The 27,167-nt window shown below is 40.3% G+C and overlaps 1 protein-coding gene across 4 annotated transcripts in view; it reads left to right on the forward strand.

The window, feature by feature from the left end:
* MNT (MAX network transcriptional repressor) overlaps nucleotides 1-27,167 on the forward strand; it is an 85,641-nt gene that overhangs the window by 3,713 nt on the left and 54,761 nt on the right. For all 4 annotated transcript variants that reach the window (XM_083805897.1, XM_083805895.1, XM_083805898.1 and 1 more), the window contains 2 exons: nucleotides 3,193-3,312; nucleotides 19,308-19,459. In XM_083805897.1, the coding sequence (XP_083662023.1) occupies nucleotides 19,318-19,459 (142 nt within the window). In that variant the 5' untranslated portion in view covers nucleotides 3,193-3,312; nucleotides 19,308-19,317. The remainder of the gene's footprint in view (nucleotides 1-3,192; nucleotides 3,313-19,307; nucleotides 19,460-27,167) is intronic.

Here is a 27,167-nt window from a genome sequence, read left to right on the forward strand (position 1 = left end):
TTCATTGGCAATTTACATTGTCTGTGAGTGAAAGTTGTGATTAATATTCTACCTGTGTAAGTATTTGTGTAACAAAACATCTGTAGTGACTATTCTCCTGCAATGAACTAATTTACATGTTGCAAGTTTGTCTCTGTGCCTGACCTACAGAAGGTGCGATCTGTTACAGCTGCAGAGCTTTGGAAGACAGAAAGTTGCACAAAAATGCCTCCACAGGTCTGAACCGAAAGATTGGCTCAGCTTTTGGTTGGGAATAAATTCTGGTGACACAAATACTGTGGTGACTAGGTGCCAAAGCATACCAAAGGAAAATTAACTTTTAGCTGTGTCTTGCCATTCAATTTGATGAGTCAATGGGCACGTGTGCCTGTGTCATTACCCTGTCGTTGAAATAAATCGCAAGAAGTGAGTATTTTCTCACCTTTTTGTTCAATAGTAAATAGAGACTTCTCTGTGGCTGAAGCAAGACCTCTTCCTGAAACTTCAAATTTTTCCACTCCATTGTTTTTATGGAGGGAACTACACGCAGAAGTTTCTGCCATTGTATTTTTTGAATTTTAACATCACTTGGGAATCAATAAAAGATACTGAAAAAATTACTATTTTTGCAACCAAAACAGAGAGGAAATACCTATATGTGGATTTTTTTTTGTTCCCAGAGCAAAGCATAGCCCAAAAGCATTCAGATTCATTTCTAATATATATTCGGTTTTGAGAAATCCTGCTTCCAGTACTCATGTGGCCTTACCTATATATTACCAACATAAGGAAGAGGACAATCTGTAACTGTGTCCCTCTCTACCCGACCTTCTTAATAGCATTAAAAAGAAGAGAAGATCAACAAATCCTGGCTCTCTGTGTTTCAGTGCTGAGAACCTTGGCCTTGCGCAAAGGCTGCACCCATCCCAGTAGAATTTTTTACTGAAGTGAGCTGAGCTCCATTACAGATTTATTCTAACGAATGCGATGATTTTTTCAGCTAGTCTTCCATTTCTACAACTAGATGTTTACACGCCTATATTTATTCCATTTTGCTTGTTAACATAACTGGTCATCTTGTATAGGTTAGAAATTGCTCATGCTACTGTCAGTGACAGTGTTATCTTTCTATACCTTGATTCACCAGTCTGTATTTCTGCGGTTATTATTTTCACATGATTTCTTTTTTAAAGTCACATGTTAGTCCGGCAACTACTTCTCCTAGGGCCAAAGGATGAAAGTCCAGGTACAAGGAGCATTTCATCAGCTTATCGGTTTTGTTTTTCCTGGCTGTACCCTGACAGAGGACCTTGTATAAACTTTATTGTTCACCTTTGAAGTACAGCTTTATCTAACAGCTGTAGGCCTGGCTCATTTGTTAAGTCACAACTTGTCTGCTGGCTCTTTTGCATTTTAGTGGGGGTATAGTCAACTTCTGCCATGCCTGACATTCAACCATGTCTATTCCAATACAGTGAGATATTAAAAGTTTCATTTTTGTGATGCTATGAAAACAAGTATTGCGTATAATTCACAGTGTTTTTAATGTTATATAATAATTGCAGGTAGTTATTGTCATACCTGAAGATGTTTTCTGTTCCCACATGTTTAAGAAAAATATACAAAGTACACTTACTCAAAGGATAAATACACTTAATTTTAAAACTTGTATTTAATATTTTCAGCATATGGTTCCTTATATATTCAAAACATTTTTCCAAGTTAAAGTGAAAACTCTACCAGTAACATGTAAATTTCAATTAAAAGTATAGTAAAGCAGTTCAGAGATAGTAAAAGATCTTCTCAATCTAATTGGGTGTGCGCTTTTGTATGCAAAAGATGCACACAGTTATCATGCTAATTTAGAGGTGTACTATAGCTGAACATGCAGATCAGGTCATCACAGACTCCTGTAGTTAACTGGAATAATTTGTGTGCATAAGCACCTGATTTGCATAGAAAACTGCTGCAAATGCATATGCAGATATCTTAAATCAGATAAATAATCAATCTTACAGAAATGTTTCTAAGCATATTGCAACTGAAATTAAAAATTGACGTACTCTAAGTGCAAGTCTTTGTTGTACTTCAGCGTCACATTTTCATTTACATCTATAACCTTTAGAATGAAATAAGTATGTGAGCTATTGGAGTGGCTGGTTTAATGATGCTTCACAAATTTGTATATCAAAGCAAAAAAAGCAACTATACCATGACAGTTTGTCAGTATAAAGATTGTGGAAAGTAGTCCAGAGCATATTAGTATGAGGTAGTAGTATTAAAGGAGGGGAGGACAAACTACCGTCAATGTACTCTTAATCCATAGTTATCCCAGCTTTGGATTAAACTGCCTTCTGAAGTTTTTTTAAGGCCCCTTTTATATTGGAGTGTTTACCTTCGGTCACGATGTTTCCCCTTTTAATGAGTTCATATTTTAAAAAGACCAAGATAAACTCTTCTGCTGAGGATAGCAATGGTATTGCTGCTGAGTCAAAAACAGAGCTAAAACAAAGCAAATATGTTGCTTTTATAATTCTTTAAATTCCATTGCTAATTATAGTAACGTGTAATCACGTATGCTGTTACTGCTGACACTATCCAACTCCCCTTCTAAATTCCTTTCACTATATTCCTTTTCACTTAAAATAATAAAGCACTGCTGACAAAATTAAGTGACATTGCTTGCATTTTATGTAATCATCATACAGCAAAGGCTAGTTTCATTGCACTCAACCTAATTTTAAAAGATGTTCTCATGTTATTTTTCACTCCTTTGTAATCCTGTTGCTTATATATAACCCACAGAAACCTAAAATTTACTTCTAATTTAAGAGTTTCTTTCCTCTAAATCACTTTTAGCCATGCATATTAGTTTGCTATTGCAGAATCACCGAAGTCTCTTTAAAGTTCTGCTTTTACAGCAGAAATCTGTTGCTCAAGATACTGTAAAACAACAGGGAAATACGCTCTCTGTCCTGACTGTGCTTCTGTCTTCTAAACACAGCTTTGATGTTACAAGTATCTTTACTTAGGTCATCCAAGAAAATCAGAGACAGACATTATTCACAATGTATTTTTCATTATAGATATGGGAAATGAAAAGAACTGTGTGCAGCTGTAACTTGTGACTGTTATAAAGGCAACTTAGTAATAGTTACTGAGTTTGTATTCTTTGTATATCTGATTGACATAACATCTTTTTGTTCGCGTCAGGTGCAGCAGTAAGCTGAGCAGACTTGAGGACTGAGTTGCTTCTTCTCCAGAAGGATGATGAATTTTGCAGCTGAAGTTATTAGCAAGCTAACAGAGGAGATTTGTAATATATAGGCTAAGGTATGCAAGAAACCTTGTCAATAGCTACCTGAAGGACAAGTTTTAGTTGTACATGTCTTCTAAGCAAAAATATCTTCCTGAGCAGAAATATTGATCTCTTAAAAATAAAATGAATGTCCTTTTCCTGACATAGTATCTATTTAACTAATAGACTTGTTTCAGAGTAATAAATTGATAATCTATTACCATATAAATAAGCAACATTTTACAAAAAAAAAAAATAGAGCTATTTAGAATCTGTTGCTTTGACAAAACATGATTGTAAATGCCGTGCTGATGCCACAATTTTTTAATTTTGAAATATTTATTTCTCCTGGGAAATTCCAATTCTCTTTTAGATTAAAAAATTCCTAACTATTATTCCTCAGTAACATCATGAATGTTACTGGTCTAACTAGAAGGCTTAGGAATTAAAATAGATGCATGTTGGGACTGCTGTCAGCTTTTATTAAGAAGGTGGTCCAGCTGGACAATTTTTCTTCCTAATAGGAAGGAATATTGCAGCTTCCCAGCTACCAGGAGGTAGGTCATTCGTAATGCGTTATGATTCACATACATAAGAATGTACCATGATCAACCCATGCACAAATACTCACACGCCCTAATGAAATTATATGGTTGACACGTTCTTAAAATGAAACTTTCTGAATGCAATTATACTCATTAGTTGTGCTGTGATTCAGTATTATGCTAGCTAGTAATGAAATGCTTCAGTGGAGTTGGACTATTCTTCATACTGTATCTCATAAGGAAACAGTAACCTTAGCTTGCCTTTTTCCCACTTTTTTTTGTCTGATGAACAGCTATAATTAATACAATGTTACATAAAATGGATGGTGAAGAAGGACCACATTGGCTGTGGTAGTAGGTATTTGCTAGTAAATGCACTGAAAATTGTAAATGGAAGAAAAAAATCTGAGATTTGAAATTTTGTCAAACAGCAAATATACAGACAGAAAACAGTGGGGTAGAATACTTATTGTTACTCTTGGGATGCTACACTTCTAAGATGAGAAACAGGACTATAAGAGTTTATTATAAAAAAAAAAAAAAGGCTGCAGAGGCAAATAAAGTTGGCTGCCTGGGAGAAGCTGAGATAAAGATTAAAAAAAATGTTTAAGTGTATTAGAGAAATGTTTCTCCTAAGGCGACAAGGGGAATTATTAGCTTATGTTTATTGTAATTCCATTGTCCTCCAGAAATATTTCCCAGCATTCTTATCAAAGAACAAACTGGGGTGGGAGAACAACAAAAAAGGTTTTATGATTGCATTCATCTGAATTTGAAAATATAAATAAAGGAGAAACATTTTCCTAGTTGTGTAAATTATCTGAGATTTTATTGAAGATGGGATAATAATTTGATAGCATTGTGAAGGTTTACTGCTTCGGTACATCATTGTGTGGTCTTGTGCTTTAAAAAGAAATGTGCTTTAGATCTTTCTATAGATAACATAATTTTACTAGAGTTTTTAGATTTATTTACATAGAATGTAGAGCAATGCATACCTTACCCATGTGGAAGTTAATGCTGAAAACTCTAAATGACAGAGGCAGTAAAATGATTTATTCTGTAGTATCTGCATTTTTTAAGTTAATATCTTCTGGTTGAAACTATAATTCTGAATAGTGAGTAAAACAGTAGAAAGAGAGAACATCTGTTCATTTTTGGAAAAGTTACAAATGATTATTACTGATATGCTACGATGTTGTCCTGTGCTTTGTTTTGTCAATAACATATCTTCTTTTGGGAAAACCATTTACCTTCTTCTGAAAACTCCTTCAAACATTTAAAATGGCTGCATTATTAACTCATGTCTATGAGGTTTATTTATACTTATTCTTTAATAGAAGTCACTACAAAAATAATATGAACATGTATCGGAAAAATTCTCTGTAGAAAATCAGTAGTAAAGCTCTCAGTGACTGTGATAGAATAATCATAACTGGTCTGTAATTTTTACAGCAGAAGGTTAATGTTCATTCACACTCTACTGGCTCAAGTGCTTTCTCAGACCTTGGGTATACTCCTATTATTTGTTCCAAGTATAATTTAGTGACCTCAGTGACCATATTACATTTACGTATATCATTAGAAGAAGATAAACTTCAGGATGTGGGATCTCTTAGCCAGGTTAGAAAACATTTAATTAAAAATGCTTTGGAAGGGTTGAATTGTCGCTGACTCTCTACTGTATTTTCTGCATTCATTCTGAATAGGAAACTCTAAGCAAATGTTGCTAAATTAATGTATGTTACCTAAAAATGTATAAAGAGTGTCCTATTCTTTTAGGAGCTCTCTATGAAAAAAAAAGAAGTAGAATTCTATCTGAAAGGAAAAAATTAGCATTCAACTTTGACATAACCTTTGGTAGACAAAACTTACATTGGTTTCAGTTAGAGCTGTACTAAAATAAGATCATATGTAGTAGTATGTTTTACAGAGTAGTTTCATAGCTCAATAAATTATTACATGACTGAAAGAGACATGGGACAGGGTGATCTCAGAGGATGTCAGAACACGATTTCCGTAGTGTTTGCCTTTTATTTTACATAAGTTATTACAAGTGTTATTTTACTCACTCTGGCTTATCCAGTAAAGGTTTACGACTTTTAACTGGGAAAAAGGTGTGAGACTAATTATAAAAAATATAATTGTGAGGTTCAGTTTGTTACCATTTTAATGCATGGTTAGAAATCAACAATTCTTATTTGGAATTGAAAAGGAATTCTAATTGAGACTCATTTACTAATTCTTAAAAAAAAGGGAATGAACACCTCTTTGGTTCATTTACAGAATCCCAGTAGATTTCCATTGGGCCTGGAGAGTTTTCTCTGTCCCCGTTTTCAGGCTTCATTGTTACCTGTATTCACTTTTTTATCTTGTATGGCAGCTTTTTCATTATTAAGTAGGCTCAGTGAAGGGTACACTAAATTAGAACATTTTTGTCATTTTACAGTACAAGACAACAAAAAGTCTCCCCTAAGCTTTCTGATGTACTGATAAAGCAGAAGACTTATGTGAATCATATCTAACATCTAATCTGTAGTCTTCTGAAATGTTGTATTTACAAAGTTACCTCGGAATTTTTCAAGAACAAACAATTTGCCTCTTTTAAGAATGTGTTCAGAAGGATGTAAAACAGCCAAAGATTCTGACAAGTTAGCAGAGGCTGACTTGAATTACGTAAGTAAGAAGTTTGAATTGCAAAGTTGTTTCTTCCCATAGCAATATTTCTTAGGATTCTTATTTCTTAGGACTTAGAATTCATCAGGTTAATGGCATGTAGTACAACTGAAATAAATACCTTTTGTTTTGTACTAAGCTGGCAATGTAACTTTAATTAAAACAAAACAGAGGAGTAGGGGAATGGGCAAGTGATTGACATGTTATGCCAGAATAATTGAGTTAGATAAGGCTGATAAAATTTTAATTATTATAAGACAGGAATAACTGGTGTGGGATTTTGGACTTTCAGATTTTCAGCTGTGATAGATCAATAGTCAGTTCTGTAAAATTCACCTTTCTGTAGTCACCTACACATCTGTAGGAAAAGGCATTTTCACAGCTGATAAATACCAGTCCAAGAGCTTGATTCTGAGGCAAGAATACATCCAATTGCCGCCAACCATTTGTCACACAGGCTGTTGTAGTTGCAAAGAGAAAAAAGTTAAGCACCCCAGAAACTGCTGAATTACTTCAGTGAGTTGAAAAGATAAAGTAAGTATGAGGAAAAACCTGAATCAGTTAGAAGTGATTTGATTTTTGGAGGGCCTGATATGTGTTAGTATAGCTTTCAGAAACATTATTTGAATGTAGAGAAATATCTTTAGACAATTCCAGCAACATAGCTTTATTTTCATTTTCTTGAGAGAGATAGACCAAATGCTGAAAGCAACGATCACATTTTCATATCTGGAAAATAATGTAATCTGTTTTAAAAGTCTACAAACAAATGTTCAAGAAAAAACAAAAATCTTTTCACCTTGAACCTAAGACATAATTCTTCAGAGTGTATAACCTGCCAGATTCTTCTATTTTCACTGGTAGGTACTTTGTCCAAACTACCGTTTTATTTCAGGTTGTTTTTCCACGAGGGAATCTTTCCATGCTCCAAGTTAATTGTTTCTCTCAAGGTTCTTTACTACATAGAAATTGAAGCTAATGCAGTCTATTTTAGCCTTTTAAAAGCACTCAGTGCTATGATATCTATGTGCAAATCTAAAAAGATTATATAAATCAGCATACAGGGAAGTTAGAGGACAGCTAGGGATCATCTTAGTTCTCAGAGAGCATAATATCTTTTGGCTGACTTCAGTAGTTGTCCTGAAGTAGTACTACGTCGTGCTATGTAGAATGGGCACATTTTAATGAGGTGAGTTAATCCCTATATTCTAGGAAAAGACCTTGATAGCATTATCTGCCTTTACTTACAATACTGTATGTATTAGAGCGCACAGAGCTATTCCTGGACTGCCAGTCCAGTTAAAAAAAAAAAAAAACAGCCTCTTACAGGGAACTAAAATTTAGTTGCTTACAGGCTACTAATCAGCCGCTGCAGTGAGTATCAGAAACAAGAAATGACTGGTGCATTTGCTGTGGGCACTAAGATGGAGAGCAATGGAGGCACTGGTAAGGTCCTAAGGAAGAACTTGCTGGCTGCTGCAAGTTGCAGAGGCTTAGCAGCACTTGGCTCCAATACTGAGGACGATATTATCAGTGAAAGCTAAATAACAGAAAAAGGGCTGAAGACATTACTAAGATAATGCTAAATGTTAACGTTTTCTAATAAATTCCTTGCCCTATGGTAGCTATTGTCCTTGTCTACAGCAAGTCTCCAAAGCCTGTTAGCAGACAGCAACAAGTATTTCACTGACACCTAGAATGAGGGAAATAAAAACGCCAACAGTGCTGAATATCATGCTTTAAAATGACAATTGTACTCATTCAGAAGCCCTTTTCCAGTTGAAGACTGAAAAATAATGTGGGTCCTTGCTGACAGGATGCTTTGCCAACCAGAAAAATGGAAAGAACTCTCTGATCAAAAAGCGCTGAGCCAGCTGATTGTGTTGGAAGCAGCTCTGTGCCAAGAGCTGTTACTTCGTAACAGCTGGTAGTTCAATCTCTGGTACAGAGAGCACAGGAGAGCCTCTTGTAGCTTGGTATTTAGACACCTGAAGCTGAAAGTCAACTAGAATCACTGGATTATTATTTTTTTATTCCATTTAATATGAAAAGTCCAGTGTTTGTGTGAGCAGTGAGACGTAAAAGGGAAAAATGTGAAATCACATGGGGCTGTAAAGCCAATTTGGAGAAATGGTATCAAAGAAGCAAGCAGGAGCCTCTCCAATGTTAACTCTGAGATGAATAGTGAGGGCTCCGCATCCTCTGCAGTATGATGAGCAACTGTTACCAAGAGCAGGTGGGATACCAAAAGCAGATACCAATACTGACGGAAAATGATGGAAATACAGAGAAGTTTGCAGGTACACTAAAAGCAAAATGTACCGCAATCCTTTTTTTCCCCAGTTTCCAAGAGAGGACTGGTGTGATTTGAGAGGCAACCGGTATGATGATTGCGAAGGGGAGTGATGCTGCTCTGCAGGAGGAGGCTTCTGAAGGACAGGCACATTCATTCAGAGGCCAGGAATGATTGTTGTTTGGTGTGTGTGTTCCTTACTCGCCTTTAAATTCTTACAAAAAATGCCACTAGTTTTATTGATGGAGATTCACTAGGTAAAGGAGAGTAAAAAGATGGTCAAAGGTGATGGTCATGCTGATAAAGGCTCTCTGAGCAAGAGTTTCCTGATACCTTCAGGAAAATCAGCTGTCCAGCTTACAGAAAGTTAGAAATAATGTGAAGACAGCAACTTGATTAGTTTAACTTTAATTCGTCTCTTTATGAATATCTAAAATACTTTCTTCCACCTTCAAGCCATAGAGAAATACTCTTCCTATAATTATAGGTCTTTTATGAAAACTGAAAGAAAAAAAAGCTATGAAAAATAAGTAGGTTCATGTCAGGAAAGTTCAGAGACGTGTAGCTGCTGTACTTTTAAAAAGGTCCTAGCAGTTTGTCTGAATGTCTGCTTCTGACTGACAGATTTCCCCAAACTCAATATTGGAACTGAATTAAAACATTAACATTTTGTCCCAGCTGTTGTTGAGTTGCTCTGGGCAACTTTTTTCTTTAAGATCTTAAAGTAATACAATTGATTTTCACAGCTGAACTTGCAGTGTTTTGCTGTAACACTGACAGTACTCTAGAATCCTTTATTGATGTATTTTTGTGCACTTCAGTCTTCATTTTCAACTGCCGTGTTCCATGTGAAGTAATTTACATATATGCAAAATGAATGTTAAAAAAATCTAAATTGTGGCCTTTCTCACTGAGGTTTTGCATGTGCTAACAGTAACGCAGGGTGCAAGGCAAGTGTAGAATCTAGCCTTCAGGCATGGATCGAATTTCACGTAATTCTTGTCCTGTTCCTCGTTTTGATATTATTCTTAATTTATATCAGCATTTCTACTGATTAAAAGTTAGACAGCAAACTACACCATTCAAAAATTATTGTGAAAGTCATTGGCAAATACAAATTTTAGTCTGTAGTGTTGAGAATGATAGTGAGAAGCAGATCAGGATGGAATGGGGGTAGGGAGCTTGGAATAATTTAAAGGAATTGGAGGAGGAGGATAGAAGCTTATTTTATTCCCATTTAGCAATTAAGGAAGGAATCTGTCTTTATCTGCCATAGCAGACAGAGGAAAGTAAAGAGAGGAGGGGGTCATGAGCTGGGTGCTCCTTTGTGAACACACAACTTGTGGTGAGAAAGATGAGTAGAGGAATCATGAGAAGTAACTGTCAGTATCCACAATAAAAAAATGCCTTAGCAGGTTGGCAATCAGCTCGTCAGAAATTCTGTAGCCCTCGTATTAGCCAGGTGGCCAGTTCCCCACTTAGCCTGCCAAGTGAGTTGATCATCAGCTAGGAGCCAGACAGAGTGCCAGGTGGCCAGCTCCATCACTCAGCATCCAATTAACAATGACACTGGTTCGAAGCCAAGTAGAAAGGCAGCTCGGAAACAGGGAGAGGGAGCGTTGCTGTACCACCGGTCCAGTCCCTATGTCGTATCCAGCTGCCTTGAATTTTTCTAGAAAGCTTGATTTTTTTTGAATCTTTTTTTTTTTTTGCTTGCTTGTTTATAAGCAATAAAGCTGTCTAAATATTCTGGATGTCTCCACTATTCTTCTTTTACAGCACCTAAGAGCAGAACTGTGCCACACTATGAATGTTCTGTCCATACTGGAAAGAAACTGCCCAATTCATTTAACTTCTGAACCGTGTTTGAGTACTAACCCAGCTAAGGGAATACGAGCTAAGTGTGATGCTGGTGTTATGGCACAGGTGGATCTCACTTGATTATGCTTGAATTACTTGGCAAGAAATTATCCTCCACTCAGCCCTCATCAAGAATTTAAAATGTAAGGGCAGTTTTTGAGCTCTGCTTTTTCTACTGTTTCAACATTTGATAAAGGTAATTGTATTTCAAAGGCTTTTTCACTTTAGTGGTTTTTGTAGGGTGCTTTGTATTAAATAAACACTACTAAAAGGGCCTACTGCCCCCTCACAACTCAAAATCAGTTAAAAATTTTCCGTAGGTTTTAATGGAAATATGGGATTTAAGTTTATTATTACTATGTGGATATAATCATAGATTTACTAAGAAAGCTCTGGAAAACAATCAGAATTTGTGAGATGGGATAGCCCAATGAATCCTATAGCTCAGATAGTCCTCTGGCTGTTAGATTTAGTTGTTATTCACGTTGGAGACTGTCCCGAGGTCCCTGCGTGGTCTTTTACTAGGCCTTGTTTGTCCTCCGTAGGAGTGGAGCAAAAATTGAAAACGTTTGAACTCTTTTCCACTCCCTAGCAATCAGTTTGAGACAAGCAAGTAAATTCTTGTCAGTTTTGTACACATATTGTGAATAAATAAAGGGTTTCAATTTGTAGCATCTTGTGTGATATTTTGAAAATGAGGGAAAGGAGAGTGTTTAAAAATTCAGCTTTCTTTAAGCTCCACTCATAGTCTGAAAATCGTGTTCCATCTTTAGGCTGCCGGTTAGGGCAAGATAAACAGTTATGAATGAAGCAAGCTGACTGGCCAAAAGTGAGATAATAGTTTGTAGGAATAGATCTATATATAGCTCGAAGGATACAGCAGTCTGAACTGCAGTATCCAGTGACTCACGAACGGCTCAGGAAAGGTGTGCTCAGGGTAGAGTCTTGTCTGAAATCTCAGCACTGCTGCTGCAGTGAGTGTGAATGAAAAACTCCGGCGGAGAACAGGTTGCAGGGTTTTGTGGCTGTACCTAGGCGGCTACAATTAATAACGTAAAACTCAGTTCCACAGGGCAGGTATCAGATTTGTCACATCCGACTGCTTCCTTGTGTATTGGCACAAGAGTAGGGATGTACGAAGAGTTGGTTACATCACACAGAAATACCAGCTCCTATAGAGAGTAGGTGGTTATCTCACCTGGCAGATGAAAAATAAAGGCGAGTGTTCATTTCCGGCTCTCAAAGACTTGATTCAGATCATGCAATTACCACTATGTATGAGATTTCTCAGTGATAATACAGGAATAGCAGTTTTGATGTATAACTCCTTGGAATTAACAAAAACATCCCAACATTTTTGGGTGAAAGAGTTAGTAACTGGTGTATTATTGTCCGGAGTTGACTCAGAGTAGCCCCGTGACCTTGCATTAGCCTCTCTCACCAGTTTCCATAGATGCAAAACGGAGCTAACAATGCCTAATTATCCACTTCATCTACTAAAAAGGGTTAAGGCTGGGGATGCTACGACCATTTAATTACCCTTTTTAATGAGCTCTGAAAATAAGTGACTGGGAACCGGTATTGCTGGCGTAAATCATGCAGCGGCTGGACACAGTGGGCGCAGGCGGGCTGCCGAGGCTGGGAGCTTCTAGAGGAAGAGCAGAGGCCGGCCCAGCACCCAGGCCTGCTCCCAGGCCCAGCACCCAGGCCCAGCGCCCAGGCCTGCTCCCAGGCCCGCGCCCAGGCCGGCCGCCTCGCCTCTTTGGAAAGCGAGCAGCCGTGCGCCTGCTGAGTGCGATGCCAAGCTCCTTGCATCATCCGCTCTCCTCCCCCTCTCCCCACCACAGCTGTGGTAGCAACAATTATGCGGGGAGGAGTGTGTCTATCTGTGGCATTTCCACCCGTTTGATCCCTCTCAGGCAATCACGTGGAGGTGGGGTTTCTGCCTTGCTTACGTGTCTGTGTTTTTAAATCAGCCTCTCGTGTTGCCGATCCGCAGTCAGCACACCGCCAGCCCGCCTCTGTACGACGCAGCGCCGTGTGATCAGCCGGCGGCTGCCATAACTACCTGCGGCTTGCGAAGTGTGGGCAGCGTTTCGCAGATGCTGCCCGCAAAGAGCAAAGACGCGGGCACCCCGCTCGCCTCCCGACACCCACTGCCCGTCTCGCCCCCATGTCTGCCTGGCCCTGTGCAGGAAGGGAAATGTTCTTTCAGTGCGAGGCAGCTCAGCGAGAGAAAGGCTTTATCAGGTCGAGTTTCTGCTTGTCGGTGCCAGGATGCAGACTCCCAGTTCAGGGCTTGGTAGCGCTGCCTGGCACTGCTGCCCCTGCCACCCACCCGCGGGGCACCCAGGGGTGCACATCGCTCCTGCCCCTGCCCGCTGCGGGCTCATGCAGCTCCCCCAGCAGAGCTAGGGACAGCCGTAATCTCTGCGTGGTGCACAGAGAATAAGCTGGGCAATTTTAGTCCATGACATTTATTTATTTTGAAAAACAAAATAAGCTTTTTTTTGCTGGCTAGGTCTAGAAATGCCTTTGTCTTTTCTTCAAATGTTTGTGAAATATACAGGGATCAGGACTCTGTGCCTTCTTCTTGTATTTTAATGTGGCTGCTTTTAGAACGCTGCCATCAGAAGGTGTTTTTCTGTAACCTTCCTAAGGGCAGTCAATGAATGCAGTGGTATGCACGGATGAAGACAGTGCCCAAAGAGGGGGGGGAGAGGAGGGAAGGCGAAGAAAAGAATGGTCAGCTTTACGTATTTCAAAACAAAATATCTAAGATAGGTCCTTCCCCAGAGATTTTTTTGCCATTTTAATTGTCTTCAATCTCTATTGATGTTTTTGCCAGCATTGTCAGCATTGTTCAGCTAGGGAGTATTTACATTTGTTTATTTTGATTTTAGAGTGTTGATGAACAGCATGTGAAAGAAACAAACCCAAATGAGTTCAAAGATATTATCACTTTGTCATTAATGTACTTTGAGGCTTTTTTTTTATCAACAATCTCACATTCTCAGATGCCACTGGCAAAGCTGCTGAGGGAACATACAATTGGAACGCACTGCCTGTAACTGAGCCCAGCCAGGTGCCATCAGGGGTGTCATATAATCCGGTTCCTAAACGTCTGTAACACTGTAGAGGTTGGTTGGTTGGTTGGTTTGCTGTTTATGACAAGAAGATGGGAGCCTTCTCTGTGTTGTAGGGGCCTCTCCTCACCCTCTGTTCTCTGATGGTTAGAAACCCTGACAGCAGACAGGTGACTATCTCCTGGTTAGGCAAAGGGAGTGTTTTATAAGACTTTTTAAGGGTAAAACTAACAATTTACTTCAATTGCAGTGGCTTTCACTGGCAGCACGACCAAATTCATGTTAATTTCAGTGTACGTCATGTTATGTCCTGTGTATTTCTAAACAGTAGCCAGTGATTTCAGATTTCCTTCAGTCAGTCCTTCCACTGCCCCCCTCGGCAGCCACATTTCCATTTTCTGCTGGGATAGATGTACCACTGCACATACGATCACTAATGCAGCGGGTGCAGCTTTACGTGCCTGGCAGTGTGCTCATAAAGGGCCTGATGAAATACAGAAAGCCCTTGCCAGTCACCATAAACAATGGTGCCCCAAGGAAATGAAAAATTGCCTGCCTGTTTTACACCCATGTGCTTTACAGATTAGAATGTGGCTTTAGGTATTTAGGTGCTTTAAGCCTGACTGTAAGATTTTTTTATTCCCATAATAATGATGTGGAACTAAATGATCTATTTTCCAGTATGCCACAAGGCTGATTAAATAGGAGGCTGGAAAAGGGGTTTTAGAGTCAACATTCAGCTTTGGGTATTCTTTTCTTTGTTTGTTATTTTTTAACAGTGGATTGGAGAAGATTACAAAGCCTGAAATGAATATAAATAGTTTCCTGATTTAATAAATAATAATAAAAAAAAGCAGAAGAGGATTTGATTTAAATCTTGCCCTGAGGAGCTGGCAGCTCAGTGGCAACGTTATGGACTTGTGTAGTAGAACTGCAATGAGTAATTCCTCACCAAAAGAAAATAAAAGTTGTCTAGATGGTTTTGCTTCAAGATCTTCTTCTAGCCTAGCTAGAATTCATACAAGGAATTAGGAAACTATTATTTAAAATAGTATCTTCTGCATAGCTCCTCTTGGCTTCAGAATACTTTGGTAGCATCAAATAAATGATTTTTGCAGCACTCCTGAAATGAAAAAATATTCCTCATAATCTTAGTAGTACTTAAGTGGGAAATACGAGTGACTGCTTTCCCCCAGCACACCTGGGCCTAGGCAGCCTCCCGGTATACACTTCCATATACGAGTAATGTACAGAGGTACCCAGCACTTCATACACACAAGCGCACTCTCACGTTGAGGACCTTGCAGTCCAAAGCCCTTATCTTCATTCAGCTCTGCGCTGAGCTGCATGACTGGAGTCAACTGTAAGGCCTGTCCCAGCGGGTTAAGTAGAGAATTCATCAGGAGAGAGGAGAAAGGAAAAAAGAAAAAAAAAAAAGAGGGGAAGGAGAGGCAAAGATGAAAAAGACAAAGGTATGTGGGAGTACTGCTGCTAACAGGGTAAGCAGGGAATGGGGGAGATAAATAGGGGAAAAAAAAAAAAAAAAGAAAAGAAAAACTGTGCAGCTCAGAATTGCTGAAGGATGAGAAGTAAATTTTTTGGAGCAAGGAAGGGCAGGAGAAATTCCCTCTGGGTAGTTCTGAATTGTGAGGAAGAGATTGAATTTGGGAAAAATATTACAAATTTGGTGTGGAAAACAGCTGTTACTCTGGGTCCTATTACTTGAATTTGAACAATTATATAATTTAAGAATTTCAACTCTGTCTTCAGCTACGTCACACATCACTGGAAGTCCCAGTCCATTTGGGGTCCTTCATTTGTTTCTAGCATTAGCATTAGATAATAACGCTGTGTAGTAGCGCTGTAAGGGTTGCACAGCGCAGGAGCTGGGATGCCCACGCCGGTAGATGGGCAGAAGAAGGCAGGAAGGGCCCAGTAAGGGTCAGGGCAAGTCAGGAGAGGGACGCCAGCTTGCTGCTTCCCAGCTCCCACGGTGTAACCTCCAGACAAGCGCTTCCCGTTCTTCCTAGTATGCAGGTTTTTTTCTGAAGAAATCTGGCAAAGCATCAGGCAAAGCAAAAGGAAAAGCTGTTGCATACTGCAAGTGACAAACCCCAAAGCATTTTGCATTAATTTTTGCTGCATTTGGAGACATGGACTGCATAATCTAATGTCTTTTATGTCTTGTATTGTTTCTAGCAAGATTGTTTAGTGAGCGTGCCACCTTTAGGCATTATTGATGAAAAACATTTGAAAATGGAACCTCAACAGGCTGCTTCTTAAGAAATACGAAAGCACAGACAATGCTTACAGAGAATCTAGGGCTATGCTCCCAGCCAGCACAAATAGCCGTGCTTTACTACCTGCTGAGTGACACTTACTGAAAATGTAGTCCACTAAAGGCACGCTGTGCTTAAATTTTCTTAATTTAAGATTTTACATAGGAACATATGGGAGAAATACAATAAAGCAGTTTGGAAATATTGGTGAAAAATAGTATACCTTTACTTACCTCTGTTAGGTTATTTACAGATCTGTGCAACCATAAATAACATCTAGATGTGTATATTTACGTCTGTATTGCATCTGATACTCATTAACTAATAGGCAAAAAATATCCCGTCGCTGCCTAGTGCATTAGGAATTGTGGAGGTTTTTGGGGATCGCTAATTAGTATAGATTCTTCATCTATTGAGAACAGGGATGAAAGTGGACTTAGCGGAAAATGCCCTGTGGTTGGTGTTCTTACTTTTGTTCTTTGGTGAGTACCGTGCAAAGTGGATTCAGCATTTACTATGCTTTGCCATCTCTGCTATGTAGAGTAAAAAATTATGTCTGAGTATATATTAATTTAAATATATATACACTTAAATGTGGTTTTACAGCACTTTGGGGAAGATGGGGATAACTCTGACCTATTTTTTCACTGCAGTGATTAGTGGTTCTGTATGCCTCGGATTGAAATACATTAAAAAGTGCCCTGTTGTTAAAGTTTCATCTCTGGTGATCAAGTTTCTTTGAGAAGTCTGTAGTTAACCACTCAAAAATAGATGCATTAATAGTCACTAAGTAATTTCTGAGTATTTAGGTCAGTCATTCTCATTTCTAGTTTCAGCTTTTGAGACGGGACCTGGTGCAGGTAGTTATCTGATCTGAACTCACTTCTCTTTCCACTGAATTGTGAATTTTGCCATGAACTCCAGTGGACAGAAGTGTTTGTAATGGCTTTCTCTGTAGTTATTTTTTAAAAAATCTGTTTCCTCTGATCTGGGGACAGTGTCTGCAGAATGGGGAGTTCCCAGGTGTTCTGCTCTGAAACTCGCCGCTGCGTTTCCAACACACCTGCTGGTACCAGGGCTCGCGCAGCTCCGCCATGCCTGCGAGTCCCCTGCGTGACTTAAGCACCAGCGAGCGGCGATGGGGTGAAGCAAGCTCAAATTCCCACCACGTGGTAATCCGGGGCTAACCGCGGGGTTTTGATTCCAAGAAGTGCTTGTGTCCTGTAATTTCTCTTTTTCTTGACCAGTTCACGTGCACCCTTTGCTGCAGGTTTAGCTAAAGGGCAGGCATCTAATTGTCACGCGAAGCCTTTGTGTTGCCATGAGCTGCGCAAGCGCCGCTGTGTGCTGGGGAAGCTCCTGCAGGGCCCTGCAGGCCAGCTGCCCTGTGCTCAGCACAGGCACCCCTCGGCGCCCCGGCTGCAGGAGGGCGGTGGTCCTGGCGCTGCAAAGCCTCCCCGTGTCCCAGTCTCCCGCTCCCCAGTCCCTGTGCAACCTGCAGGAAGGCACCGTTAAGTGGCAACGTGAACGGCGCTTGCTCAGATTCTCTTTCAAGCTTAAGTGTAGCAAAATTTCAGCACTGCTTCCATGGCAGTTTTGTGGTCTGGGCTGTGTATACCTTGCTTCTGCACAAGCCCAGTTGTTTTGGTTAGATATGAAATAGCTACGTCAGGGTAAACCCGATATGTTTTAGGCTTTCTGGTGTAACTTCCCTTCCTTTCTGTCAACCATACCTGGACTTGGGGATTTGCTCAGCGTCAACTATCCCATTATGATTAGAGCAATGCAATTTGCCTGTAGACAAGCTCTTAATGTCATTTGCAGTGATTATACGTGTGTTAAAATTACAGCGTTGGTTCAGAGCAATCTAATTATATTAAATAATTATTTCAAAAGAATTGTAAAACAAATCGGTCATCCTTTTTAAGAAAATTGTTTCAAATACCTTTTCTTCTCCTCTTTGATGATGTGTTGGTATTATGAGACCTCCTCTTGTTCTGCCTCAGTGACCATAAAGCGCAGCCAAAGTCAGCTCACTTGGGCGTCAGGGCTGTGCTGTGCACATCTGGCTAAGCAGAGCCGTAATCGATCTGCTCTGAGCTGCTGCGAGATCCGTTTGATGCTCAGTCTTTCCTGGAGCCTGAGGAGCACGGAGCTGCAATCAGGCCGTTCACAGCAGAGCAAATTGAAGGGCAGCACACCGGCTGCGGCGGGTGTAAGCCCAGTACATCAGCACAATGACGTCTGAAAGGTGACCTTGCAGTGGTCTCCTGCCCTGGCCTGGAGTCCCTTTTATGAGAGCTGCTCTCAGAGGATCTTGTTCTCTGAGATAAAGAGCTTCTGAAGAAATGGTTTCATATAAGTCACTTGGATAATTATCTGGTTTTGTATTTTAGGTTGAAGAAGTGTTGGAAACTCATGCTATTACTTTTACAGTAGGAAATAATTGCACAGAAGTAGAGACTGTCAGGAAAGGGACCTGATCTTCATCTTATTTATTCTAGTTGTGTACCACTGACTTAAAAGCAGTTCCCACCATTTTTTTCCTTGTTTTTTAGTTTTAATGGCTAGTGAGAATCAGACTGGTGTTTTCAATTTCAAAGTTGTTTTCTAATGTTTATCTTCATTTCCAAAAACAATTTTAAATTTATATGTTGAAAAGCTTTGTCTAGATTTTTTTAATATGGGATTTTCTCACCAGGTGTTTTATTGCCTTTGGTGGGACATTCAAGAGAGATTTTGTTTTGTTTTGTTTTGTTTTGGTCCTGAACATCCATACCTAATGTTTCAGTATTTCCTTACAGCAGACTTCCACCCTAGGCAAAATGAATTCCAGTCAGTTTTTGCCCCAAGACAGCTACCGTGTCAGTGTGCAGGAAGGGATTCGGGGCTGCCATTTCAGGTCTCTGCTTTGTACTGCCTGAAGCTGCCTCTCCCTGCAGTATAGTTAGGACCTTGCTAAAATGAAGCTTTATGAAAGTAAGATTCATATAATCTAACGGGTAGAGTTGGGTTATTAGTATTATTATTTTCTGTATTTTCCATTTTCATTTCTTTCTTATGCTCCTTGGCTCGGATTCTCCATTGCCTTGCACCTTGTTCAATGATTTAATACTTATTCTGTCTCATTCTACTTTGCCTGTGCAACTTTTCTCACCCTCTGGAGAACCAGATCATCTGGTTTTTAACCCTACAAAGAACATTAGTTTAGCTTAGTTTCCTCTAATTTGGCACTTGAAGATATTAGAAGAAGCAGAATAAAAGATTCCCTTTCTCCCTCCTAATTCACAGGTGTATCTGGATGGCTCCTGAATTTGGCACATTTTGTGTAGCTGTGACTTTGGACACATTTCCATCAGTCAGAATCAAATTTGGGGTTGAAGACTTGAAGGCATCTGTTGTCTGCACTGTCCATGGGAGGGAGACAGCGAGCTATGCCAGAGGTATGAAGAAGGTACTTTTTATCCCTAGGAAAAGCCAGCAACATAGCTGGTGCTAGTGGAGGAACATTTTGCAGGATGCTGGATTCTGATGCTGGTTCTCCACAGAAATTAGCACATGGCACAGGAGACGAAGTTGCTGTCAGGAGAGCAGTGAAATTGAGAACATGTGAGTTGCTGTCAGATTTGTACAGGAATCACCAAAAAATGAAAAAAAGAATATTAAATCAGGCATTCTTATACCATATAGTTGAAACAAACGAGAGACTTCAGCAAATGCTTTCAGCATCTTTAAATATTATCGTTATTTATTGTGCTCAGATTCACCTTGTCCTTAAAAATTTTCTAATGCCAAACAAATGCTATTTGGGTTTATATATTTAGACTAATAGTGACATCCAGTGGTTGATCAACCCAACCACAGGAATAGTAACAGTCATATCAAATGGAAGATCCAAAAATGATGATGTTATGTTGGTTTAGATCAGGTGGAATTTGTAGCAAATGTATATAATATGCTAACTATTGTAGACTTGTGACCGGCACAAACTTGCCAACTTTGCACTTGTTCTCCCAGGATGATGGCAGGGAAATCACACAGTGTCTAGAAGAATTGCTTCATATTCTCCTATGGTGATGGACAGCTTTCGACACAAATTGACACCTCGTTTAAAATCTTATTTTGTTTTTCTAAATGAGTCTCACTAAGGACACTTTGGGTGCCGGTGGAGCCCTCTGTTGCTAGACAGACATTTGTAACAGAGGCTAAGTCTTAAGAGCAGAAAATGGAATCATAGAATGGCTTGGGTTGGAAGGGACCTTAAAGATCACCTAGTTCCAACCCCCCTGCCATAGGCAGGGATGCCACCTGCTAGATCAGGTTGGCCAAGGCCCCATCCAGCCTGGTCTTGAACACCTCCAGGGATGGGGCATCCACAGCTTCTCTGGGCAACCTATTCCAATGCCTCACCACCCTCTGAGTGAAGAATTTCTTCCTAATGTCTGATCTAAACCTATCCTCTTTTAGTTTAAGACCATTCCCCCTTGTCCTGTCATTATCTACCTGAGTGAAGAGTCCCCCTCCATCGTTTTTATAAGCATCCTTGAAGTATTGAAAGGCTGCAGTGAGGTGTCCCCGGATCCTTCTCTCCTCCAGGCTGAATGGAGGGAGGTTTGTGTCAAATGCTTGTTGGGTTTGATCAGCCTAGTTCTGGTGAAGTCAGCAACTGAGACTGGAAATCGTTCGTCTCTTAACTTATGGCTCATTTTACTATACCTATTTATTAAGAGTCAGTTAATTTGAGCGTGGAATTAATTACACCGCAGATGCTCATTGCCTGCTCCTGTTGCAGTGACGGCACTGGGTGTTTGGGGCGTGCAGGGAGGGTGACCCCCTCCGCGGGAGGGAAGGTCGGCGTGCGCCGTGCCGGCCGGAGGGGAGCTTGGTGCGACGTGGGAGGCGGCGGCGTGCCCCCGGGGTCCTCCACGGCCTTAAATTGGGAACTGCAAACGTGAGGTGCAGACCTGGTAGTGCCGTGTCACGGGCAGGGCCAGGGCTCCTCTGTGCTCGCAAGGCGTCTGACCGGAGCGTGTGCTCGCTGCGGAGCTGGCTGGCCAGGGCTGAGCAGGGAGCAGCTGGAGCTGCCACTGCAGGGGCTGTGCTGCTGGTGAAGAAGCTGTGGCTCATTTGTGATGACTGTGGCACCCTTCTGCTTTCAAATTGCAATCGTGGGGTCAAGGCTTGGCACTTCCTAAACCAACCGTCCTTTTATCTTACTGCTTAGTTACCTGAGAGCTGGTCTGCCACTCTGATTCCCACGGCGATCTGCAGGTTAACAGGAGCTTTAACAATGTACCACTCACAAGGCTCTAGGATGCTGGTTATAATAGCAGAACGTTCCAGGAACTAGTCGGGGTATTGCAGAGAAACCTCGCGCAACCAGTGCAACGTCTCCCAGAAGAAGCCTTCCCATATTAAGCGTGCAAATTGTGTGGTAGAATAAATGGTTGCTTCCAGCACGAACAGAACTAATTTTAGACAGGAGTGCCTAATGTGCCTGTCAGTGCTTCAGAATGAATGATGAGAGATAAAAATAGATTTATTACATTTCCACTGGTGTCGGGCCTCAGATCTGCAGGAAATAAGGTACCTACTTGCTGAAAACACCCATGTAGGACTGTCCTAATGTATTCTGAAAATGATTTCGCAGCGTCTGTTTAGCACAACTAATTGCATTGTCACGACCGTAAATGTTTGCGTTGGTTACGGTTACAAGAAGCACCTGGTAAATCTGTTTTGACTTAAATGTCTTCTGGTTAACTGAAGGGTGCCTGGTGATGTAAGTCATGCTTTTTTTTTTTTTTCCTTTATTTGCTGTACATATGATTTCATGATGATAGTACCCATTTAGAAAAAAAAATCTAAAATAACTCTATTTCACTTGCCTCTCTGTCTTGTGCCTTAATTTCTAAAAAATATAACCAGAAATATAAATATTTTTTTCATAGTACCAGTAGCATAAAAATATTGGCAGAACAGTATTGGGAGCCTTAAACATGTATATTTGTAAATGCTATACTCTTCACAAGGCTAAAGCATGCCCTTGGCAGTTCTACTGTGAGCATCCTCAAGGCTCAGCAAAAAATATCTTGCAAAATACCTGAGGAGGAGATACCTCCATCGCACCTGCTCAAAGGGCCAAACGTTTCCATTCTATTTATAGACACATAATTTATCCAAAGAGCACTGAAGAGTTAACAGATCTTGTAGTTAAGTGCTTAATTAACAACTAAGGAGTAAAGTCAGAAAAATTCAGTTCATTATTTGTCATGGATACAGAGTACATTTCACTTTACTCTTTGTAGAGTAATACATTTAGATTAAGACTTTACACTTTCAAGGTTCACAGGTCAAGATTAATCCGTTGTGACCTTGGAACACAGCTCTTCTCTTCACGAAGTAAAAGCTGAGTAAGGGAATCTGAAACAAGAGTCCATACGTTTATATATAGCTCAATCTGACTGAATGGTTAAACGTAATTGAACAGCAAAAGTAACATTCCTTTTCAGAGGAAGAAGACCTTTGGAAAAAGGGAGGTGAAATAAATACGAGTAATTTTTCAGTGCAAGTGGCATCATGAATTAATCTCTAGCATGACTGAGGTTGATTGTTATCGTGTTCCTTTTCTACTACAGTTCTTTCTCCAGAGCAGTTCCTTCTGCTTAAAATATTCAGTATTTTATTCGAGAAAGATACAAATAACAAAATTTAAAATTGCCAGGTGTTTTGATAACAAGTGTTATTTACTGCCAAACAGAACATAACATGTTTATTTCTTCATGGCATCTTTATTTCCAGTAACTTTATTTATCTAGCTCGTGTATTTCCTAGCAGCAAAATAGAGTATGACCTGGTAACGGGTTGTTGCAGCCACCCTTGCAACGTTAACCAACCCGCAAAGAAGCCTGAAAGCAAAGAGCAGGATCTCTGTATCTGAGCTCCTTCGGACTTTGCAGGAGAGCAAGGTCATTTAAAAGCTGTCTCAGCTTCTTGGCCCTGAGTTTACGGATGTCTGTCTGCATTAAACTTGAAGAGGAACAGCTTTGATTTATATGCTGGCAGTGGCTTTTCAGTATTTTATTTTATTTTTGGATGTAAATGAACTCTCTCTTCTCCCCTTCTCTTTATACCCACCAGAGCATCCTAGACCTCTACCATCAGGCCCCAGTACAGTTTCCCTTCACAAGGGGAATTCCTCACTCACTGCTTCTGGCTGGTTTAAGGTTATTTCATGCTATTTGTCAGGCCTGGCACACCAGAGGTTCTTGACCTGATAGTTTGGATGATTTTCATTTGTGAATCTGGAAACAAAAAGCTTTTTTTTAGTTCCATGCATAATACTGGCATGACAGTCTGTGGTCTGCCTGCGTGCTATTCAAATTGTTGCACTCAGCTGTCTTTACAATCATTTCAAAATGGTCCACTCTACAGTTTAGCCAGTCTTCACCTATTTCCACATATATAGAAGTAATTCCAAAAAAACAGCATTTTGCTTACTTACGTAGTTTTCCCTGCCCTGCTCTATTCTACACATTATCCGTTAAAGTTTACACATGCCTGCATAGAAAATGCATGACTGTTACCATAAAGAATAATTCTTTTGAGCCACAGCCTTTTTCCCTATTCCCTTCTGTTTTTGCGAGTGTCTCTTCCAAGACTAATCAATATGTAAACCTCAGCGTGTTTGTAGCTAGCCTCATCTTTTCATATTTTAAGTTGTATTTCCTGGCTTCCAGGTCTCATGATTTCATCACAGCTTTCATGGTATCTGCTTTTTCCTTAACTCCTGCAGGCAAGAGTTTTGTTAGTTTAAATATCCTTTTTGTTTTTGCAGTTGTTGATAAAAGCTTGCAAATATGACCCTACAGGCTCAAAGATTTGTAGGGACATTACAAAACGCGAAAGCGTAACCGCTGAAAATGAGGTATTATTTCAAAGCTTAACTCAAGAGAGTCTTCATCCTGATTCACGGCTTTGGAGCTGCAGGACTGCGTCTGATCTGCTGTCCGTTCTCTCTGTTATTTTATACTGATGTTCAAACCCACGAAGGGATCAGGAGGCGATACCCTCTCCTGGTTACCGGTAGCACCAGCACGCGGTCTGCTGCCGAGGGGCGTGGGTCACGGAGCTGCCTTGGCACGCGGCGGCTGGCAGCACCCGCCTCGGCCGGTCGAAGTGTCGCGTACAGCTGCACCAGTTCCAGCTCCCATTGCTTACGCCTAGCGCCACGCGTTACCTCCTGATTTGCCGTTCCCCTGATGAGTATTGTCTGAACCCAAACTAGTACTCCTACTGTCCTTTTATAAATTCACTGAATCATTTATAGTTGTATTAAGGTTTATAATCTTGGTTTTGAAAAAGGAGTGCTGACCTTTGGCCTGTGTCGTTTGCTAGGCTCCCTCTAAGCCATGCCGTCAGGTATTACAGGGATAATGAGGTGGAACAATTTATTAATCTGTCATCTCCGAGCAAATGAGTTACATTTGTTTTGAAGCCTTAATGTAGTGGTCATAGGTTAACCATCGTGTAAAATCCCTTAGGCCTTTCTTTTCAGGTATGAATAAACTAGGATCTTGCAGACTTACCATATATCAAGGGAAATAACGGGTGAAACCTATAATTAGTGTCAGAACTTTGTGGGTTTTTCATAGGGTCAAGAATTCACTGACGGCCTCGGTGCTGCAATTCATTGCAGCTACAGAGCTCTGTGCCGACTTCAGAGGAGCTCCATCCAGCACCACAGTTTGTAGGTTCATGATCTATATTGACAAATATCTCCACCTGGCTTTGACCATACAGCAGTCAGAATTTTCAGACATTGTACCCATACTTTAGACAATTATTGAACTGTTGATTTTTTAACTATATTTTTTATAACTTTTTGTCTCTTAACAGCAAAATTTATTGTAATCCACATTAAAGTGTCTGTGACATTGGCTTGCAGCTGCTTAGTGTTAGTCTTCAGTTTGTAAATTATCTCTCAGAAAGAATAGGGGTTGATTCGAGCACAGGATCAGTCAATACAACGCAATTCATCCTAATATACATTATAATATTTATGCTATGTACAAGAGGTTAACAATTATGTGGTGGTGGCTAGCAAACTCTGGAAAGTGTAGTTTGCCTCAATCATGTAGCATATTTGTTCAAATTATTATTTTCAGTATTTCATATTTTGTTATAAAAGAGCACTGATGACCCAGTGACTTTTTTTGTATTAATAATCATGAATAATTTCATTTGTGGTGGACATCTGTGGACAAGTCTAATTCTTACTGCCCTCTTCAGGACTAAATTTTTCTAGTAGGCATTAGATCTACTTGAATGCTGTGAATTTAGCTAATAATCCCTACAGAACCATTGGCATAAGATTACTATCGTGCAGAATACTTCTGGTCACCTAACATACATCTTAAGAGCTTATAGGTTGTGCTTCTGGTGGGTGTAAGGATGAATTTCTGCAGGAACAGCTATTCCAGAGTAAGTGTTCCCAGCTGGAGCATAGGAGCTGCTTGTATGTGAGGTCAGTGAGAAACTGTTACTTTGCAACTAGAATACAACAGCAAATACAAAATCAGCAAACTTGATTTTGAATCAATTAAGTCTCTGGTTAAATCTGCCTAGCAGTTCCGCGTGTATTCATTCTGCATAGAAATGAAGAAATACCACTAGAAAAATGCGAGTATTTTCAGATGAATCAAACCACCACTGTACTTCATTTCTGAAGTTCCGCTGCTCTCTTTCACCGTCCATCACACACACTTGTTTCTATTGAGCATTTTCAACTAGGATGTGTGTAAAGGAAATTTCGTCGGGAAAACACCTGCTACAAGTGTGTCCTGTTGCTCTCAAAGCGTGTGCAGTTTGAACAATATGTTATAATCCTGGATTAGCTTCTCTCCCAGCAGATGCTCTCTAAACTGCTGTGTGCAGTCTAGACCTCATGTCCCACATGTTCTTGGCTTGCTGAATCTGCACAGAAACATTGTCTGGCTGGCTCTGGGCCCCTTGTCGTACGCTCCAGATGCAAACCAAGTGCCTGATACTGCTTTTGGCAGTGAGAGCTGCAGAGTCTGTTTGCTTAGGCACTGTTGTTAGTCCCTGCCTTCTAAATCTTTAATAATAGGTATTAAGTACACTCATAACATTTCAAAACTGTGCAGCCTCTACCTCACTGTTTTCTTTGAAATCCTAGTAAAGGAGAACACTAACAAATCGAAATACTAACAGTCCACATAGCACACGTGACAAACAAAAACCTGCAGAAAAATTAACACAGATCTTATTTTGTTTTTCTTGTGTCTCCAAAAATCAGCTCAGATTTTGTCAGTGTCTTCTGACCTTCTGCTGTACCTAGTTTCCTTTTAGTCTAGAACTGCTGCCTTTCCCTTCCCTCTCCCTAAGGCTTCTTTCCAGAGGACCGCTTGTGTAGTTTTTACCTCCTGTGGTAGCTTGGCTGCTGTGAGGATGCAGCCTCATAGACGAATAACTTCCGTGGGGAATTATGCTCCCTAATGCCTGCAGATATTCACATTTGGAGAGGTGATTATCCCGTAATAGCCTCCGACAAGCCTACATTTGCTATCCGTTGACAGTGCTGTAGGGATCATAGTTAAGGACACAGCAAATGATACGGCATAATTTTACAATCTCACCCGCCCTTTTAAAACCAAAACACCTTGTGCAGCTAGAAGCTGACGCATCCAGCCACGCGCTCATTTGTCACGTCACGCAATGTAATTCCTTCTTTCAGATTTGCATTTTGGAAAATAAATCTAAGGATCTCCTCGTCTGCATTGGTGTATAAACCTGCCTGGCTCCAGAGAGCAGCTGTAGCAAGTCAGTAACGTACTTTTAGTCTCACTTACTATTTTTCCATTTGTTCTGTCTGTCTTCTGTTGTGCCGTGTCAGTTTTGGTGGTCTGTTCTTTTATTATTTCTGACAAGATGAAGAGCCAAAAGGTCACTGTCCTGCACTGTACTTGTGTCCATCTCTCGTCCTAAAGAAAATGAAGTCTTCAGCAGTTCATCTGCATCCTTGTCTTTCCCATCAGACCTGCAGAGAGTGCGGGGCTCACACCCCTTGCAGTCCTCAGCCTTTAGCGAGCGCTCTGTGGGCCTGTATTTCCCACACGAGCTGTCATCTGCCTT

This window comes from Anser anser (genome assembly GCF_964211835.1).
Source record: "Anser anser genome assembly, chromosome: 20".
In the NCBI taxonomy this organism is placed as follows: Eukaryota; Metazoa; Chordata; class Aves; order Anseriformes; family Anatidae; genus Anser; species Anser anser.